Source organism: Lycorma delicatula, chromosome 1 (assembly GCF_047948215.1).
Source record: "Lycorma delicatula isolate Av1 chromosome 1, ASM4794821v1, whole genome shotgun sequence".
NCBI lineage: Eukaryota > Metazoa > Arthropoda > Insecta > Hemiptera > Fulgoridae > Lycorma > Lycorma delicatula.
The window spans coordinates 139099547-139122364 of NC_134455.1; the positions used below are offsets into that span (position 1 = coordinate 139099547).

General features: G+C 31.9%; 1 protein-coding gene across 10 annotated transcripts in view; it reads left to right on the plus strand.

Moving 5' to 3' along the window:
• The window catches only part of polybromo (protein), a 315452-nt gene that overhangs the window by 160787 nt on the left and 131847 nt on the right, over positions 1-22818 (plus strand). For all 10 annotated transcript variants that reach the window (XM_075362328.1, XM_075362291.1, XM_075362318.1 and 7 more), the window contains exons 17-20: positions 1883-2088; positions 7752-7931; positions 9481-9643; positions 20587-20826. In XM_075362328.1, the coding sequence (XP_075218443.1) occupies positions 1883-2088; positions 7752-7931; positions 9481-9643; positions 20587-20826 (789 nt within the window). The remainder of the gene's footprint in view (positions 1-1882; positions 2089-7751; positions 7932-9480; positions 9644-20586; positions 20827-22818) is intronic.

Here is a 22818-nt window from a genome sequence, read left to right on the forward strand (position 1 = left end):
GCCACATCTTATATCGCAAGGTGAATTAAGTGACTTGGTTAGGGATTTAAATTTATCAACAAATCAAGCTGAACTTAGGATCAAGACTGAAAGGTTGGAATTTGCTTTAAAAAAAATACAATAATTTTGTGCTTTGAAAGCCAACAAAAAGAACTTTCTCAGTACTTAATTGATGAAAATAATTTGGTTTATTGCACAGATATTGATGAGCTTATGTTGCACTTAGGACAAGTTCATAAACCTGAGGACTGGCGCCTTTTCATAGATTCGTCCAAGTATTGTTTAAATTTGGTTTTGCTACACAGCTGTAACAAATATCCTTCGATACCAATCGCTTATGGTATTAATTTGAAATAGACATACGATGTGATGAAAGATGTTCTTAAAAAAATAAATTATAAAAAACATAGCTGGAACACATGTGGTGATTTGAAAGTTGTAGCTTGTTTGTTAGGCATGCAGTTAGGTAAAATACTAAGTACATGTGTTTTCTTTGCTAATGAGACAGCCGAGATATGGATTAACATTATGTTACCAAAGAGTGGACGAAACGAGACAACGTAACTCCAAATGGGAAAACTATTATACATGAGCCCTTACTTAACCCAAAAAAATATTTTTACCCCCTCTCCGTATTAAGCTACGACTAATGAAACATTTTGTAAAAGAATGAAGAAGGATAGTCTCACATTTTTGTACATCAGGCAGAAATTTCCGAAAGTATGTGAAGGAAAAATTAAAAAAGGAATAGATCCTCAAAAAAAAGAGTTGGTCAAAGATAATGTATTTAATTCAGTAAAAATAATGTAGAAAGTGCACCTTGGGTTTCATTTAAAGATGTTTGCAAAAGTTTTCTCTGCAAACAAAAATCCGACAGCAACCATGATATTGTTAATTAACTTCTTACTTCATACAGAGCTATGGAATGTAATATGTCTTTGAAAATACATTTCCTCCACTCGCATGTGGATTTTTTCCTCGACAATCGCGGAGACGTAAATGATGAACACAGTGAACATTTCCAACAAGACATTTCGGTGATGGAACGCTGCTAAAAAGGGAAATGGAATACTAATATGCTAGCCGATTACTGTTGGACATTAATTTGGTATATACCTGAGGCTATTTATAAAAGAAAAGCATCAGCAAAATCATTCTAACACAGGTATGGCCGTGCAAAATTATAAATTTTACAGATTTTAACTATATTTTCCTTAATTTTTTTTGGAGTGTAATTTATTTAAAACTAAGAGTGGTAGAAAAAACTGTATTTACAGATCTGTAATGTACACAAAAAAGCAATTCAAGAAATGCTATCACACTTAGAGAAACATTAAAAACATTTTTTTTTGTCTATTAGTGAAATTATAGATGAACTGGCATGAAATATTAGTTCAGCTGAAAAAAGAAGAGAGTGGGAATGCAAGGGACTCATGTAAGAGCAGATAACTTTTTTATATATGTACATATAATTTTTAATTTAAATTCTGAATAAAAAAAAATATTTTTAGTAAAAATATTAGCGTGAATTCTCTAAAATGAATGACTGATATTAATGTTGATTAATTGAGAAGATGAGTTTGAAGATTTAAATAGTTCTACCTAAATATAACTGGTCCAACTTATCTTAAAATATTATTTTTTGTCACATAAGTAATTGCGTGCCAAAATTTTTTTCCTTGTGTAAGGTTTCTCTTGGATTTTCTTGGTGTTAGTTGGTTTGCTGAATTACTCCACTGCATTTTGTTTGTTGATTGGGAGCCATCTTGTTTTAAAAGAATACCAAAAATGAAAATTATGCTTTGCTTTCTGGTTGAGAATTTTATATTTATTTAATGTTAAAAAATGTATCGCTGGATTCTATTCTTCTTGTGTATTACAGGATGCACTTATGCTTCAAAGAGTTTGTCTTCAAACTAAACTACAACTTCGTGAAGATGAAGATTCAGTACCTGATGTACCAGCTGCAGTTCAAGAGCTGTTGACATCTTTATTTACTGCCGTTTATAATCATCAGGATGATGAAAGTCGGTGCTTCTCAGATTCAATGGCCGAATTGCCTGAACATGATGACATTGATGGCAAAAAGTATGTCATTATATTCATTGTAATAATATTTTATTGTAGAATATAAGAAAATTATTCATTAAAAAAAAACTCACACCTCTTTGATGTGACTTTTGTAAAATTTGTTACGATTAGAAGGGAAATGTAAATCTGAAAATTAATTAAATATGTTAAGTACGAAACACAGTTTTATATTGTGTGACATTTATATTTTATTACTATGGATTTTTGGACCAAGGAGGAATTTTCCCTAAAAAGGGGATGTTATTGAGATAAGTAAATTTGAAATGTCTGCCTGAAATGAAAATGAATGAAAAGTATTTGAGATTTAAAGGTTTTCTTCCACACCCGCTTCACTTTCAGAGTTTTTCTATTACTTTTATAATTTTTCCTATCTGTTACTAAAAATAGCTGATCCAATTTGAATGAAGTCTTTGTCATTGGAAAGCTTAATAGAAAAAATAATTGGAATTGTGTACAGGGTGTGAAACAACTGAATTACTATACATTTATTATTTGAGCCTATTATATCAGCATGTATTGTTTGTATCTTTAAGTAAAGTATTTTCTTCTGTTTGAAAAGGTATTTTTTTTATTGTTCATAAGTTTTCACGTTATGCATTGAGGGGCTTCCTTTGCATCCTAAAAAAAAAAAAAAAAACATTAGCGTGAATGATCATGATTTAATGGTAATGGGGCTGTTAGAGACTTCAGTTTATCAATCAATCCTTGTATTGTTAAATCTTGGATCAGGTCTCTGCGCCTTTTTTTTTCTTTTTTGTAAAAAACAGTTTTTTGCAATTCAAAATTTTTTATTTTAATTGCATGATTTTATTTTGTTATTCAAGATTAAATAATATATTATTTAAGTTAAATCTATTATAGCTTTATTTTCTTTTGTGGTGGTGTCTAGACAATAATTTTCAGTTGTTTGCCCAACATAAAACTTACAAATTCACATAAGTATAATTTTAACACTTTTTGACCTTAAACTTATGGATGCCCTTATCAGACAAAAAACTCAGGATTTGGATCCTGTCTTTTAAAACAAATTTTTTATCACTTAAAGCAGTGAATTGAAATTTTTAAATAATCTTTTTTTCTTAATGAGGTATTATAAAGTGTGAACAATTTGTAAGGTTTAATAGAATATTAGGAATATACAGTGTGTTTGTAAAATAATACTGGGGTTTTTTAATGGTTATAGTTTCAGAACAAAGCATTGTAGAGAGATGAACTATACATTAAGTGAAAGAGAAACACTACAAAGTTTCTTACCTGTTCAGTAGATTTCAATGTATGCTCCCTTACTTGCTCTGCAGATGTCAAGACAATATTCAGTCTCTTGTCATACATGGCAGAGAACATCTGGCGTGATAGAAGAAACAGCTTCAGTGATCCTTTCTTTTAAATGGTACATATTTCAAACTTGAACGAAATACACTTGTGTTTTTGCATAACCCCAACAATAGAAATACATTGGGATAAGGCTTGGAGACTGTGTGAGCCAGGCAATCCATTATTCTCTTCTGATCCATCGCTGAGGAAATGTTTCATTAACAAAATCTTGCACAATTACGGCAAAATATGGAGGAGCTCTGTCTTAACTGAAAAATAAACTTCTTTGGTATTTGGGTCCCTGCATACCCTTCTAACATATCTAGGAAAATGTTTTCAGTTATTGTTTTTTTTTAGGAAAAAAGAAGGGGCCAATAACTGTCTCATCCAGTAGTGCACCACACATTCATTTTTTCACTGTCATGCTGATGTACTCATCCTGGAAAATGAAACGTTACTTCATCACTGAAAATGAACTTGTTTAAAAACTCATCATCCTGCTCTAACCTATCCAGAATGTTTACAGCAAAATCAACCATTTCACTTTGTTCTGTGGATAAAGTTGTTGTAACACCTGAAATTTGTACACAGAGAAATGTAACCAACCGTCTTTTTTAACACATTGTGAACAGTTGTTTTAGGAATGCCCAACTGTCTAGAACGCTTTTGCATGGATTTCTTCAGGATATGCAAGAAACTTGTTTTCACTGCTTCAATTGTTTCATCAGACACTGCTTGCTGTCCTGGACACCGCTTCCGCTTCTTCAATATTAACCATATGATCATGCTGAAGTGTTGTGTGATCAGTTGCTAACAGACCTTTTGTAATTTCAGTAATTCAAAAGCTGTTAACATCCTTGGCTTACATTCTTTAATTCACATTCTATTACAATCCCAAAATATTTGGCCCTTAATTTCTTTAGAAAATAAATAAGTTTTTTTGATTAATTTATAGAAGGATCTGTTATAAGTCAGAATTTTGCTAATAAGAAAAGGTTGTATATAGATTGCAAATATATTTCTTTTTTTTACAACTGTATTTGGGGAAATTAATACATTTGACAATTTGAACATTAAAGACTTACACTTTTAGGAAAAAAAATTTCCAGAAAATATGTATTGGAAAAAAAAAATTTAGTAAAAAATGTGTTAAGAAAATGGTTGGTAATGCTTTGGCCTTCTAATTTCTTCACACGTACACATTTTGTAAACTAATTTTTTGTTTTCTTCATAGGATTCATAGTACTGAATCCAGTTGTTATCTTATCCACGTTATAACAAAATTTAATGAATTGCATATTTTTTCTTGCAGTCCCCAAACATTTTCTTTAACACTTTTGAACTTGATTCTTCATTAATCTTTTGTTTGTTGAGGGTTACTATATGCTTATTATTGATATTTTTTACTTAGTGACCTATGTTAATTGTAATTTTTTTAAATTATTTATTTCATATTTTTTCAGATTTTTATGCCAAACATTTTATTTACAGATGTACTTTCAATAGATCATATTTACATCAATATTTCTTCTTTTGTAATTTTTTTATGATTTACTGAGTTCACCAATATTTTAAAGAATTGACATTCTTCAGCATTAACTTTGAACTGTTAACATTTACTTTGAACCAATCCATCGCATTTATTTATGTTTATTTGTACTTTGAATTTAATAGGAGGTGTTTGTTATTATTATTATTTGAGTTCGTTCTAGTCTCTTAGAACCAAGTGTAAGCTTGCAATTACAATCTCTTCTGATGTTTCTTTTTCCTTTCTTGCCAATATTTTCTCATGCTACGACAGCCTTCTTTCTTTCTTCACTTCATTTTAAATTCAGATTTGATATTTTCTTTTTGACCTGAGGGTACTTTATTCCTTTTATCATAACTATATAATCACTTTTAATTTCTACATCTTCAATTTGGATATTCTCCTTTTCCTTGCCTCCCTCAACTTTTTAAATCTTTCTCAAAATTTTGCTCTCTTTCTTTTCAGTCATCTGTATTACCAACTCTTTTATTTACAGCAAACATTCTATAGTGTAAAATGCTTCCAGGTTAACCGCAGTTTCATAACAACTTAACGTGGCTCTGATGGGTGGTGCTTTGTTATATGTAGTTTGGCAAATCTAAAAGCTGTTTCTATCTGTTTTCTTTTTCCTTAAGAGATATGCTAGGTTTTCTAGTCGGTATTAACTGTTCTCCATGATATCCAAATTTATCAGCTCTTCTAATTTTTCTTTATTTTTTTTTTTAACCTCCCTGCCGTTATTTTTTTCTATCTTTAATTATAACTTCTGTCTTTTCAGAAGAGATTTGAAATCCAGCTTTACTGGCTATTTTCTGTAATATTTCTGTTTCTTTATTGTCTCTTTCAAATTGCAATATATTCTGTAGAAGCTAGACACTTTATCTTGATCTTCCTGACTTCATTCCTTTAATTATTGTTCTTTGTAATTGTTTTTTCCATTTTCTTATTACTTTCTCTTGTTCTACATTAAATAATAATACTGGTAAAGTCCCATTTCCTTTTCTGACTCCTGTCTCTATTCTAAATGGCTCTGAAATGTTACCTCTGAATTTTACTTTTGACACTGTATCTGTTAGAATCTTTTTGATTAATCCTTTAGTTTTATCTTCTGTTCCTCTTTCTTATAAAATCATGGTCAATGTTTCCCTGACTATTGAATCATATGCTTATCAATTTATTTTAGTAAATGAATTTTTACAGTTATGTTTTTGTTTTATTGTTTAGCTTTTGGTTTTTTTTTAACCAAAGTTAAGTTAAGTGTGGATTTATCTTATTTATGTTAAGTATTGTGTTTTAATGCATTTTCATAAGAGGATTATTATTTTCCTATTATCATAAAATATATTTCTTTTTAAAAATTAATTTAATGTAATATTGGTTCATTTCCTTGATCTGGTGTTGTCTCCTTCAAGATGTACAGAATAAATTAATATAGAGTGAGCCAAGAAAACCTGATCATTTTTAAAACAAAATAGATCAGTACTCAGTCAAAAAGCACACTGCGTTTTTATCTCACAGAATTTCAGAAGAATGGTTTACAAGGATTTAAGCTTCATCAGTATAAAATTTAAGTGGTGCAAGAGCTATACTTGAGTGTAGCAGAGCAAATTGGGTGATATTCTTTGAGAATTTTCTTTTTATCAGGGTCAGTGAACAAAGCAGTCTGATTTGAATCCCTAATAGTTTTATATGTATCTTCACTGTCCATGTTTAACTTTATGGTGGGCTATGGAAAATTTTTATTCATAGACCATTATTCTTTTTTGAAGAGAAAGAAAGTAGTGATTTCCACTTCTGCTTTGTACTCTGGCAATGTTACAGGAATTCCTTGCTCCTGAACTGCATCGACATGAGATCGACTTGAATGCAATGTGGTTGTGTCAGGATGGGGCTCTAGTTTACAACATTGGAGCACTCATGGTAGTGGTACAGCCTGGAAGCCTCCAGGCTGTATAGTTTCCAGAGGAAACTTTACAGCTTCTTGTAATCTTAATTGTGTTCTATCACCAGCATTCTCCAGACATGTATGTATGTGTGTGTGTGTGTGTGTGTGTGTGTGTGTGTGTGTGTGTGTGTGTGTGTGTGTGTGTGTTGTGACTTATTATCTACGGAGGTTACTGTGTATCTAGAGTCTATATTAGTAAACCTAGAGATATTAACAGATTCAAGGCCTTCATACAACAAGAAATCACAGCCATACTGGTAACATGGTGCAAGTAGTGATGCAAAATCTGCCATGCAGAATAACAGATTATGAATTTTTGACAGATTTTGCTATTTGGAAATTAATTTATTTCCTCAAATGGCATTATTATATTTGTTATAATAACATAATAAGAAATAAATCAGTAAGATGTGTTTTTTATATTTCTGTTTTCATTTTAAAAATTATTAGGTGCTTTTTATATCAACTTAGTGTATTCCTTCTTCTATATTTTAATAACTCTATTTTCATCATGTTTTCAGTATGTTGAGAGTTTTTTCCCTCACAACTCCATCTGAGGTCTTTCAAAGACTATGTTTTCTTTCTATCCTTATTTCCTTCACAGGTTTTTTAGAAACCCGTCCAATTATTTTGGAAATAATCCTTTCTCTTCAACTGCCACCAATTTTATTTTTCCTATCTGTCACCATCCTGGTTCCTGGTTCATAATGTTTTCTTGAAAAATTTGTATACATTTTATTTTAATTAAGAACACTTTAACATAGGGAATATTTTATTTTAATTATACCATTTGTGAGAAGCTTAAATCAGATAAATCTATTGCTTATCAGTATTCTCTTGTAATCTTAATACCTTAATTTTTGTATTATACAGGATCAGAGCTTTATCATTAGATCTCATAAAAAGAAGGTTGGACGGCAACCAATACCATAGATTAGATCTGTTTCAGGAAGATATATTTTCGTGTTTAGAAAGAGCTCGACAGTTAACGAGAACTGATTCACAAGTATTTGAAGATTCTATAGAACTTCAGTCCTATTTTATACGACAACGGTCAGTTATTAAAACAATTAGTATAAGTACAAAAAATTTTTATTTTTATTTATTAAAATATGTCTATACACAGTTAGGAGATATAGGAAAGAATTTTTATTTTAGTTTCATATCTGATATGTGATTATCTAATCACATTAATCATTAAGCTTCTGTATTCTTCAAGTTAAACTGATTTATTAGTTGGCGATTTATAACGTTATTGCCCAATTTATCTGCCTCTCTTTTCTGTTACTGGCAGTAAATCAGTGATCAGTGAAATACAAAACCTGTTACTTTTTCTCCTGCAAACTATGAGAATAGTCTTTTTAAATTTAAAGGGAATTTTGTTGATATAATTCATTTAACCCAGCATTACAGTAATATTAGAAGTTAAATGCAAAATGAAGAAGAAGCTTTGATAGTCAGTCTAAAACAAACTGTGCAAGATTTTTATGAGTTATGTTGTTCTCTTGTATGACACTTCATGACCACAAAGATTTCTACTAAGAGCAGTTCAAACAGGAAATATTTTAACATTCCCAGACCTGCACTGATTGATCTTAGCGGTATAAGGTTTAGCTGATAAGGTCTGCTACTGTTATTTTGTCTGTCTAATATAATGCATCTTTAAAATTAATGATCTCATAAGTGGCAGATATGCTAATCCTGAAAACAATGTTTTCTGGTGAGGTTCTCAAACCAAAAGCTGATTCATGGCATGGCTGATTTCAATAACCATGTGTAAAAGTTATGGTATTGAGATTCTTATTTGAATTACTATTTGATGTATTTAAAAAAAAATCATCCCATTAATTTATTTAAAGTACGAGTAAAATATTTTCTTTACAGAAAGATTACTGCTCTGTGAAGTTTTAAATAATAAGAAATAAAAACCTGAATTTTCTGCATCCCGTACAATACGTATTTAAATATGTGTGCAAATAATTTTCATTAACACTTTCCGAATTGTTAGTTATTTTTTCTGTATTTAATATTTTCATGTATTTACTGTAATATCTTATGTGTATATATTTAAAATAATTAATGTGGATTTTAATCACAATGTATTTTAATTCTCCGCAGGTTAAGCTTTACCTCAGTTTCCCTTGATCTATCTATGCCAGTGATGGGAGAGTTATTTTTTTGTCAGTGGAGTAGTATATTTACTCATTCCTTGATGTGATTTATATACTGTATTATTATTTACTAATGAATAAAAATAATGCGTATATTAAATTTGAAATGTATACAAACAATAAGTGAACATGATTTCTCCTAGTTAAGTAAATGTTGCCAACCTCAAAGTAGGTAATTTCTTGTGCCTAGACATAATAAGATAGAATGTCTGTAATAAGAGGGAAGGTTTATTAAAACTGAATTGATTGGATTGGTGTAATTTTATAATAATTTGCATTTAAAGTGAAAGCAAAATTAAAGCAGCTACGTAAATATAAATTAAAGCAATTAACATGTATTTTTTAGTTTTAATGTAAATTATATCTTTATGTAATGTTTATATTAATTAAATAATCATAATATTTTGGTAATTTATTTATTTTCATTATAGTGATGAGCTTTGTAGAAATGGAGATCTGTTACATTCTCCAGCATTAAATTATACTCTAATGGATTTGTCTAATGCAGTTGAATCCATTAGGCAATCAAAATTACTACAAGAACAACCTGAGGAAGAGATTGAAACTCGTAGTAGTTCAGAAGATACAAACAGGGTAAATATTAATTGTTCTTATTACATTAATAACATAGATTATGTTATGTTATGGTATAAATTATAAATATCTTAATTATTCAGTAGTCCCTATGCATATTTTTTTTTTTTGAAACGGTGTAAAAATAATATGGACTTGCTCACATCATATATAGTATCTAATGACTTATAAATAAATTCTATAGTACAGAGCTAGCTTATAGCTCTTAACTGATGTAGATTATATGGCTAGGGAATGAGAAGGGCTTTAATAAGCCGTTAGCTGTAATAAGCAAATTTATTTGTTTCTGGTAAAAACTTGTGTATGAGCACACACACACAACCATTACAACAACATTTTAAAATTACATATTCATTAAGAAAATACCAGTATGATCAGTACAGAATATTAATAGTTTTAAGGTGGCAGTTTTTTTTTTTTTTGGTTTTATTATGTTCTTTATTGTACATTTCATGTAATAATATTTATTTTTTAAAATGAATATAAAAGTTTATGTTAACTATGAACATTAAAAGATTAAGTTTTTCAATAAAACCTAACATTCTTGTAACACAATAGGCAGAAAAAAGATGATAAGATGTGTAAAGCAGGTGTAAAATGAATAAATTGTGTGCTGGTAACAAAAGAACGTTTTTATTGGACTAAATAAAAATTGTTAGAAATTGGAAAAAAACTCGTGGAATATGTTACAAAAGAGAGACAATATGTTTACAACATACATGTCCCAACTGTATGCTATCAAGTTCATGAATAAGATTGAAATCAGAACTTCAAGGCTACTTTAGGTTGAATTATACTCTTTATTGTATGGAATCAATAAAGAGAAAAAAAAAAATATTTGAGAAAAAAATAATATTTGCAGCAAATTCAGATTACTTGTAAAAAAACTGCTAGACTTTAAGAAATTTAATATCAGATTACAGAAAAATTACAACTACATGCTTTCATTGACAGGGAGCACTAATTAGTTGCAAATTCTATTTGATAAATCTGTAAGCCATAATAAGAAAGGGAGTCCAACAAGAATGTTCCCTATCCCTGTTACTTTTTAATCTTTACATAGAACTAGCAGTTAATGTTAAAGAACAATTTAGATCTGGAGTAACAGTACAAGGTGAAAAGATAAAGATCGTACGATTTGCTGATGCTAGTAATTCTAGCTGAGAGTAAATAGGATTTAGAAGAAACAATGAATGGCATGGATGAAGTCCTACGCAAGAACTACCGCATGAAAATAAACAAGAACAAAATGAAAGTAATAAAATGTAGTGAAATAATGAATATGGACCACTGAATGTGAAAATAGGAAGAGAAAAGATCATGGAGGTAGAAGAATTTTGTTATTTGGGAATTAGAATTACTAAAGATGGACAAAGCAGAAGTGATATAAAATGCTGAATAGCACAGATGAAATGAGCTTTCAGTCAGAAATATAATTTGTTTATATCAAAAATTAATTTAAACTGTCAGGAAATGATTTTTGAAAGTATATGTTTGGAGCGTTGCTTTATATGGAAGTGAAACTTGGACAATCGGAGTACCTGAGAAGAAAAGATTAGAAGCTTTTGAAATGCGGTGCTATAGGAGAATGTTAAAAATCGGGTGATTGGATAAAGTGACAAATGAAGAGGTGTTGTGGCAAATCAATGGAAAAAAAAGCATTTGGAAAAATATAGTTAAAAGAAGAGACAGACTTATAAGCCACATACTAAGGCATCCTGGAATAATCGCTTTAATATTCGAGGGTCAGGTAGAAGGAAAAAATTGTGCAGGCAGGCAACGTTTGGAATATGTAAAATAAATTGTTCGGGATGTAGGATGTAGCGGGTATACCGAAATGAAACGACTAGCACTAGATAGGGAATCTTGGAGAACTACATCAAACCAGTCAAATGACTGAAGACAAAAACAAAATTTATAAAACATGAAGTTGAACACAAAAAAATGAAAGGCAGAAGTGAATGATCTGCTTTGTATTATGGCTGATGGTATTGAATTATTGAGTTGTATAGGTTTCAAAATGAAGAAAACTTACAAAACTAAATTTTTGTGGAACAATTACATGTGCTTAAACATTATGTTGCATAGAAAAATGCTCATTGCAGATTGGTTCAAATGGGTACTGTAAGCCTGTTTTGACGGTCTGTTATTAATAAAAAAAATAGCCTTTTTCTAATATTTATAATAAAAGCAGTGACCAAAATTGTGAAATCTTCTCCATACAAATGATAAATAAAACTTAAAAAAACTCTTGTAGGCATATTACATTAGTACAGTGGTACCTTGAGATACGAATGTCCTAACATACGAATGTTTTGAGATACAACATGGAATATTCTAAAATTTATACCTCGACATACAATAAAAAATTTGAGATACGAATTTGCGATGTGCGATAATTGCATAGATGATTCCTAGATGGCAGAGCGTTCGCTCAGCTTTCCTCCCGCCGCTTCTGCTCGCTATGTCACTCTGTTTGGTTGTTGAGACCACAGTCCTCTGCGTGGCCGCCACGACGTGTTATTCACTTTGTTTGTGCCTGTTTTTCCTGTCATTTTGGATAGTATATATACTGTACTCTGCATATTTTGTTATTTTAACCATGGATCCCAAAGTTAAAGACAAAACTGGTGAAAAGAAAAAGCCTAAGAAAATGATCTCAATAGAAGCGAAACATGAAATTATTGCAAAGCATGAGCGTGGCGTTCATATCATCGACTTGGCCAATGAGTATGGCCGCAATCCTTCTACAATATCCACGATCATCAAGCAGAAGGAAGCGATAAAGAAGCTGCAACCTTCCAAAGGCGTCACCATTATTTCAAAGCTACGAACTAATATACATGACGAGATGGAACAGCTACTTTTATTATGGATTAAGGAGAAACAATTGGCAGGTGACTCTGTTTCTGAAGCGATTATTTGTGAGAAGGCTGGCGCCATCTTCCAAGACCTCAAGCGTGATGTAACCGAGACGGAGGGAGAATCATCGCAAGGCGGTGAGGGGTTCAAAGCTAGTCGTGGCTGGTTTGACAATTTTAAGAAACGAAGTGGCATTCATTCAGTTATTCGTCATGGAGAAGCATCTAGTGGAGATATTAAGGCAGCTGAAAATTTCATTAAGGTTTTTGAAAAACTCAGTGAAGAAGGATACCTACCGTGTTCAATTGTGACGAAACAAGGTTATTTTGGAAAAAAATGCTTAGGCGTACGTTTATCACGGCTGAAGAAAAGAGTCTACCCGGCCACAAGGCTATGAAAGATAGGCTAACGCTTGCCCTTTGCGGTAACGCTATTGGGGACTTCAAAATAAAACCGTTGCTAGTCTACCACTCGGAAAACCCAATGGCCTTCAAAGCTTATAAAGTTATGAAAGAAAAATTACAAGTTCTGTCGCGTGCAAACAGTAAAGCAGTCAGTTTTTTATTGAGCGGATGAACATAGTTTTTGGGACTTCAGTGAAAAAATTCTTAATCGATAATGGTCTACCATTTAAGTGTGTCCTGTTGGATAATGCTCCCGCTCACCCTCCTGGCCTTGAGGATGACCTTTTAGATGAATTTAAATTTATTAAAATTGTCTATCTGCCACCCAATACAACGTCTACCCTTCAGCCCATGGATCAACAAGTTATCTCCAATTTTAAGAAACTTTTCACGAAGCATCTTTTCAAGCGTTGCTTCGAAGTTACCAAAAAATACGAACCTAACATTGAGGGAGTTTTGGAAGAATCATTACAACATTGTGATCTGTCTTAAGCTTATAGATATTGCCTGGCAAGGTGTTACCAAAAGAACATTGAACTCAGCTTGGAGAAAATTATGCCCAGATGTTGTTTTAAAATGAGAGGGATTTGAGGGATTCGAACCTATTGAGGAGGAGATGAACCCATTGGTCGCTCCATGGGCCTAGAGGTAGACGAGGCAGATGTTGCTGATCTCATTGAGGAGTATGCTAAAGAACTCACGACGGAGGAGCTGAAGCAGTTACAGAAGATTTCCCACTCGGGGGTAATGATTGAACTCAGCAGTGAGGAGGAGGTCGAGCTGGAGGAGAAACTTACTTCACATGAAATTAGTGATATCTTTGGCAAGTGGCAGGAAGTGTCTGATTTTGTGGAAAAAAGACACCCAGAGAAATTGTCTGCAGGGAGAGCGAGTGCCTTATTTGATGATAGGTGTCTCACATTCTTTTGTAACATTTTAAAAAGAAGGCAGAAACAGACCTCTCTTGATCGTTAACCTTGTGAAGGTGTCACGCAGTGAAAGTCAGGAAAGTGAGGCCAAAAAGGCCCGACATTAAAGTGATGATTAATAAACATTGTGTGTTGTTAATATATTAATAAATAAATTAATAAACATTATGTGTGTTATTACTCGTTTATTTATATACAAATTGTGTATATTATATGTAATTTAACTGTGTTTTGGGTTAGTTTCATATCGCTAGAACGCATTAATATATATTACATTATTTTAAATGGGAAAAATTGCTTTGAGATATGATTTTTTTGCCATACGACGATGATCACAGAACGAATTAAATTCGTATCTCAAGGCACCACTGTATATTGATTAAATAAAAGTCTAATCATGCTGATACCATTAGGGAAAAGAAACATATGAGGTCTGTTCAGAAAATAATCAAACTTTAATTTTTTAATGTTTGTTATTAATTTTACAAATTATATTGGTCCTTGTCCCCTTCAAAGTACTCTCGTACTCTCCTCTCCTATTCAGACACTTTTCCCAGTGGTGTTTTCACTTTGTGAAGCAGTCCTGGATAGCTTCGTTTGAAATGGCCTTTAAGGTTCATGATGAGTTTGCTTCAATGTCATCAATAGTGTCAAGGCGGCGTCCTTTCATCGCTGATTTTAATTTCAGAAATAAGAAAAAAATCGTAAGGAGCCAGGTCTGGTAATTAGGGAGGTGAGGGAGGACAATTATCTGATTTTTGACACAAAACTGATGAATTGACAAATCTGTATGTGCCAGCAGCACATTGTCTTGCTAAAGGAACCATGCATGAGTTATCTTGCCACAACTCTTGGTCTCTTCTTTTTGTGTCACCCACCAGGTTGGTCTAGTGGTGAACACATCTTCGCAAATCAGCTGATTTCGAAGTCGAGAGTTCCAATGTTCAGATCCTAGTAAAGGTAGTTACTTATAATACGGATTTGAATACTACATCGTGGATACTGGTGTTCTTTGGTGGTTGGATTTCAATTAACCGCACATTTCAGAGATGGTCGATGTGAGACTATACAAGACTATACTTCACTTATACTCATACATATCATCCTCATTCATCCTCTGAAATAATATCTGATGGTGATTCCCAGAGGTTAAACAGGAAAAGAGAGAGAGAGAGAGTGGTTTCTTTTTGCGGATTTTTCATGTAATCATTGTAAATTGCCTTGATAGTATGCACAGTTCACCATTTCACCTTGAAGCAAGAATTCAAAATGCATAATTCCATTAAAATTGAAAAAAAACAGTGAGCATCACTTTCAGATTGGACTGAGACTGATGTGCTTTCTTGGGGCATGGAGATACTTTGCCAATCCATTGTAATGATTGAACTTTTATCTCAAAGTTGTAGTTATATACCCAGCTTTTGTTTCCTGTTATGATCCTTTACATGAATGTTTCATCATCATTGGCTTGTTCAAGAAGTTGCTGACAAACATCCACTTGATGTTCTTTCTGCTGTTCGATCATCAAATAAGGAACAAACTTGCTGCAGCTTAGTTCAATTTTTCAGTAAAAATGTCATGGTGTGATCCAGTTGAAATGTTAACCTCTTCTGCAAGTTCTCTGACAGCCAATCGGCGATATGCACACACCAGATTGTTGATTTTCTGAATGTGGATGTCATCAGTTGAAGTTGAAGGCCTCCTGGTCGATGGTCATTTTCAATTGACTGATGACTACTGTTAAATTGTGAAAACCATTTGTAGCATTGTGTACAACCCAGAGCATCGTCTCCATAGGTTTGTTTCAAAAGTTGAAATGTTTCTGTGAAAGTTTTCCCCAGTTTCATGCAAAATGTTACATTGTATCATTGCTCCTGAAAATCGAACATTACAAACATTGTTACTAACACTTAAACACATTGCATTCAGATAACAATAACTCAAAAACTAATTGAAATATCAACAGTCCAAGAACATATGGTTACAGAAAAGGTTGTACAGAAACAATGCTGGCAACCACATTTCACTAAATATCTCCATTGGCACGTAATTAAACATTTTTGGTTATTATCTGAACAGACTTCGTATCTTCAAGAAAGTATGTCAGCAAAACCAATAGTAACAAATTTAAATTCTCTAATTGAAAAACACACATAATTAAATACACATGTGAAAATTTATTGAATGAAATAGTGAAATTTAAACATGATGATTACAAGATGCTATCCAAAAGTTCCAAACATTTTTATTATACATGCAGAAAAGTTCTAGTCCAATGAAATGTCAGTAATAGCAAAGTAATGCATCCTTCATGAATCAGTATACTTAGCAGTTTTAATATGATCGGTTGTGTTTGTTGTTAATGAGAAGGTTTTTGTTTTTCACATTTGCTTATGATTGCAATTTTGCAATGACTGAATTCAGAGAAGAGTGTATTTGTATTAAGTTGTTTTTTAAACGTGGTAAAATTTCTGCAGAAATGTACGAAATGTGTTGCAAGCATTTAATAGTAATACTTTAAACGAGACACAAAAGTATGACTGATTTAAACATCTTAAATGGCTGAACATCTGTTCAGCCATTCATGATGACCATCTATTGGTATTGACACCAGAACATGCCATTACTGTTCAGAATGCAATTGTAGAGGATAGCAGGCAGATGATTGATGACATTTGTAACCATGGGATTACCATATGGTAAATGTCAGTGAGTTTTGTCACAAGAACTAATCATAAGAATGATTGCTGCAAAGTTAGTATTATGACTGCCAGCTAATGAACAGAAACATCATTGCCTAAGTATCTTTTGTGAACTGCAAAAAAAAAACACTTTAAACCGATCTAGATGCCCTTCACGAACTTACCTCTTTTACTTCTCTAATATTTGTTAATGCTAATAGATATATCCCACAAACATTGGGAAACCCGAGATGACTTTCTGTTCCTTGGTGAAATGCTGACTGCCAAAACCCTATTAGCATTCAACGACAAGCACTGTGCAAATTTTACTGCAGGTGTACAAATGAACACCTAGACTTGTACTATAAAGCCAGAGCGATATGTCGTCAGGTATTCTTAGACACTAAGAGGAAGTCATGGAGGAATTACATGGACACCGTCACTTGCACTACTTCCACATCTACTGTGTGGAAAAAGATCCATGCAATCTGTGGATCACCAAAGCAATCCATTCTCAGACTCATTCATGAAGGAACCTTCTACAGTGGCAAGTACCTTGGCAGATTGTTTCTGTTCGGTTTCCCTTACCTCATCATACAGTACTGAATTTCAGAAGTAAAAATTACAGATGGAAGTACTAACGTTAAACTTGGTAACTTGGTTGGTGAATTAAACACTCCATTTTCATTCAAGGAGTTGTCACACACACTTAAAAACTCACGTGACACCTCCCCTGGACCTGACAACATTTGTTTTACTATGCTCTCACACCTTCCTAATTCAGCAGTACAACATCTATTGTGTATTTATAATAGTCTGTTCTCCTTACAAGTTTTCCCTTTGGTCTGGTCAGAAGCCATTGTCATACCAGTATTAAATCTTTTTTTTTTTGTTGGAACCTGTGGATCCACCAATATGCATTCTTCAGAGGATGAGATGAATGATTTGTAGCATGTATGAAAATGTCGTGCCTGACCAGGATTTAAACCTGATAAAGACAAAGTAAACCCCTCAAGCTACCGCCCTATCCCTTTGACAAGCATTTTATGTAAAGTCGTGGAAAGAATGGTGAACCGCAGGCTCACATGGTACTCGGAGGGACATGATCATCTATGTCTAGAAATAATGCAGTTTCCGCTAAGGACATTTTTCCACTGACCACTTTTAGATCAAGTCCTGTCACTAGCATACTTCGGGATAGGCGTGACCAACTTTCAGCATCTTACTTTGCTTGTATTAAAGGACAACCAAATCAGCTGGCTTTTACTGCAGTTCTTACAAATCCTAATTTACAAAGATATGAAGACCACCCAAGTTTCACTGCACCTATGAGTGTTCATATCTGGCGGTTACTACAGCTTTTAAATATAGACATACCTTCTATTTTTCCAACTTATCCCTGTTCCTATCCTTCGTGGAGAATCAACCTTATAAATTTTATTTTTGATCTTACCATATACAGGAAACAATCAACACCACCTATCGCTCTTCAGCAAAATTTTCGCCATATTCTCTCCAAAATAAACCCAGACACAATAATATACACAGATAGATCGAAACAGAATGATACTATTGGATACTATTTATTCTTAATAGCAGAGTCTATTTGTTTGGTCTACCTAATATTACAAGTATATTTACTGCAGAATTTATACGCCATCAATAAGACTTTTGATTATCATTAACCCAAAATACCGTCATATTCTTATTTGTAACAGTTAGTTTAGAACACTCCAAGCTTTGGAAGATTTTTACTCTAGACATCTGTTGATCACCGAAATCTATAATGCAATCATTGAGTTGAACCATCGTAATACACAACTGAGTTTCTGCTGGATCACTAGCCAAGTAGTAGTTATGGGCAATGAATGTGCATGCTAAAGATGCATGTAGTCAACCTTCTTTCACCAATCGTGTTACTGTATACGATTTTAGCAATTTTGTAAAACTCGCTCTTCAAGCAAAGTGGCAAAGTGACTGGACTGCCATAGTGGATAATAAACACTGATACATTAAAAACACTGTATTTCCATGGGATTCGTCTTTCAGAAAACTCTGTCAAGAGGAAGCAGTCCTTTGTCAATTGTGGTTAGGCCATACCAGAGTCACACACAGATATCTAATGTCAAAAGTAAATGCACCAACATGCGTATGATGCAACTGCCACTTGACTGTTTTCCACATCCTTGTGGATTGCATTTGTTATGTGGCCTTCGACATAAATTTAAATTGCCCAGGAACATTCGTCAAATCCCGGGCAATGATAAAGAAGTTTTGGATGGGTGTTTTTATTTCTTAGAACTATTAGTATTTTACACACTTTTTAATTATGTGTTTTAGTTTAAATTTTTATTTTCCTCTGAAAAAGAAAATCTCTATCCAAGAAGGAGCTCTTTACACTCCTCTCAGAGTTTGTTAAATTTATTTTATTTTCATTTTAGTTTTATATATATATATTATATACTATAGTTAATATATTATTATATTATAGTTTTTATTTATTTTTAAGTTTTTTATCTGTGAGTAGTTGTATTTAACCTTTTTAGTGGTATTTTATTTGTCTTATTAATTTTAAGTTTTAGCTTTTTAATCTTTTAGTTTTTAACCTAGGTTTAGTTTATGGTAATTTTTTAGTCTTCCTGCTATCCAAGTTGGTTGGGACCTTTACACCCCTCTTAGGCTTTATTAAATTCTTTTTATTTTTGTTAAATTTTACGTTTTAGTTTTATGCTTATTGTTAATTTGAGTTTTGCAGCTGTAATATTAGTTTAAGTGTTTTTTTTTTAAAGAGATTTTTGCTGTGATATTAGTTGTAATTTTTTGTTTAATTTTTTAGTTTTTAAGGTAGTTCTATTCCTTTTTAACTATTTTTTTTCTCTTCTATAAAATTGTATTCTGGGCAATGATAACGCCAAAGCGTTCTTTGCTCCCCCCTAAAAAAAAGGATTTCTTTGTAAGGTTGTCACAGGCAGCAAAAGTTGAGTTTTTCAGATATCATCCTCAAACTAAGTAGTGATCATCCCGATGGAAAAGCCCATCTTCATCTCGGCAAAAGAAAGCATATTAAATCAAGAACAATATCAAGTCCTTATCGATTTTGTTTTTTTGATATCGATGGACTTATCCACCAGGAGGTACACAAAAAATGTTTATACCTTCTTAGACAATTAATGTTAAATTCTATCTTGCTATCCTAAGGTGACTAAGGGAAATCCGGGAAGGAAACATTTAAAGAAGTAATATGGGAATGACCGGGCTCTACATCATAATAATAATAATAATAATACGAGGCTATGTATTACTTTCGTTATGCAGCGATTTTGCATGAAAAACAAATTTGGAGTTATTTCTCACATAGCTTATTAGCTCAACTTGACTCTGTGTGACTTCTTTTTTTTTGTGAAGTCAAAAATCAAGTTAAAAAAGCAAAGGTTTGAGATGATATAGGAGATTTATGTAGAATTGCAGGTGATACTGAATGTATTTTCTAAAAAATATATCTTTTTTAAGATATATTTCATTTGTTGGTGAAGCAATGGGGATCGGTTCAGTGTAACTGTGGTCAATAAAATTCATGTATGATATGATTGCATTTATTGTTATAGTTTGAGAACTTTTGGGTAACACCTTCTATTTAGTATTAATTATTATAAAATGTGTTGTTTATGTTTAAAAATACATTTAGATATTGTATGAAAACAATTGTTTCTTTATCTAAAAACAGTTTCAAATGAAGTAGTACAGTTCATTCTACTTCAGTGACTGATATAAATATAGATATATATTAGCTAAGTAGTTTAATGTTTTTAATAAAGATTTGCTTTCAAAAATTTGTAATGGCAGTAATTTCTCTAGATATTTTTAATGTTCTCTAGAAATTTGTAATGGCAGTGACAAAAAAAGCAGTTGGTAATAATTAATTGTAATAGACATTATATTCTGCTGCTAGGATGCTATTTGTTAAATATTTATTACATATTTTGTTGAAATTTGTGTTAGTTATGAACTGTTAGTTCATATTTTTTTAACGAAATGTAAGTGTTGTATATGTAATTGTTTTTTAACAGGATGAATCTAGTAGTTGCAGCACGGCTGGTACTGCTGATAATGCTCTCAGTTACAATCAGCAAGTTTATAGGATAGGAGACTTTGTATATGCCGAAGCAAAGGAACGTGGCATGGAACCAATATTGTTAAATATTCAAAGGTTATGGACCAGTAGTGAGAGCCAGCAAATGCTGTATGGCAATCAGTTCTATAGGCCACGAGAAACTTACCATGTTACAACTAGAAAGTTCCTTGAAAAGGTAATTTATATATATATATATATATATATATATATATATATATATATATATATATATATATATATGCAGTTTTTTTGTAAAATAAATTATCTTTTTTTGTGTTAAAACAGTCATAAAGAACAGTTCGTTTATTTTACTTTCCCAGCTAGCTATATTAGGGAAAAGCATGGCAATAATGTCAAAAATGGAATATGGTTTTTTTTTTGTAAATCTTTATGTTTTAAGGTCCAACTAGTTCATCTAAACCAAAAACATTTATGTATGTATGCATGTCCACTACTTTTGGCCTATTATCTCAGGATTGAACCGACTGATTTTCTTAAAATTTGGCTCAAATATTTCTAGTACAGACTTTGATCATAATCATTTTTTGTTTCAAAATTTGTTAAGTAAATAAGGGATATCATGAAAAAAACTGATTTCAATTTTCTTCAAAGGAATTTTAGAGAAAACCTTTTGAAGCAAATTTGTTATCTAAAATGAATTTATAAATTATTTTTTATTTTTATTTTTTTTCAAAAATCAACCCATACCTGTTAAAATTTAAATATATTTTTGTTTTGTTCTTTGCTTCCTTCAGTTTAAATATTTGTTAAAAACTTTTGAAAGTTTTTACTTTCCCAGTCGTAAAATGCTGAAAAGTTTGTTGAAAATTATCTTTTTCTTACTTTAGCCTTTACTGAAGGGGCTTTTAGACTAAAGAAAACTTTGCTGTATGTATATTGTAAGAAAAAATTTTCTTAAAATTTATTCCCCACCTCTAAAAACACTCTGCTTTTTGGCTCTAACTTTTATTATTAATATAGCTGGGAAAATCATGCAATACTTTCTCAGCTTTTTTTGTGTGTTTTTATTTTGCTTTCAATATTTACTTATTTAACTAATCTAAAACATGTATACAACACGCTTGTTTGCTGGCAGGAATTTTTGAAAATTCTATATGTATTAGTACTAGGAAATACAGTTTAATAGAATACAATGTAATAACCGATTAATAATTGATTAACCTATGAAATATAAAAAAGTAATATAAGTATATAATATTATTAATTACCCACAAAAATCATAAGTGCATTGAATTAATTGCAAGTTGTGTTAACCGGTTTTACCATGTGTAACCAGTTTACATAATGCATTCATTACCTTAGTTAAAAGATAAAAGTGATAGTTGTCGTGATCAGCTGAATTAAAATCGGTTAAAAACTAAGCCGATTATCAGGACAGATGATGTGCCGATTTAGATGATTTCATTATCTTCAAAATTACCTGTTCCTTTATTAATATATGTAGCGTTTAATAAATACAATTCTGTAGCGTTTTCTAAATATTAAAGTTTATTATTGTTGTTATTTATTTCTAATAATTTCAAATTATTTTATGTTATTAAACATATTTTACAAAAATATAAATAATCACTGACTTTTTTTTACTATTTACAGCAAATTTTTATATTCATAACAGGGCTACCCAAAAGTAGCATTAGATCTAGAATAGAATAATAATAATTTAGAAATAAATACTTGAAATAGTCTTTTCTGCATTTGAACATCATTCATAGCTTTGACATACAGATCGTGAAATGTCTTACATATTCTCTTGACAGAGCCACCAGCACAGCTTCTTCCCCGACGGGGAGTCTTATTCTTTAAGACTTTGGGGGTTGGCGTCCCTGTGGGCCTGGCCTCGGCACCTTTTTCCCATTACACACTGAGCTGCAGAACACTTTACGCTATACAAATACAATGCACCAAGAACACTACATGATTTACAACATGTACCCTTACACAACTATGTTACAACATTCTACGCTGTTTCTTCCTGTATGTACACTTGGTGATGTTGCGACACCTTCTGAAGTGCAACTGTAATTCAAGGTGGAAATATCATACTGATGGGTGAGTGGCTCTACGTAGTGAGTCTCAAACGATGCCCTCTGGTCATGTGGGCGAACCCAGTTGTTTTTAGCTCTAGCTCCAGTAAGTGTGCACGCTG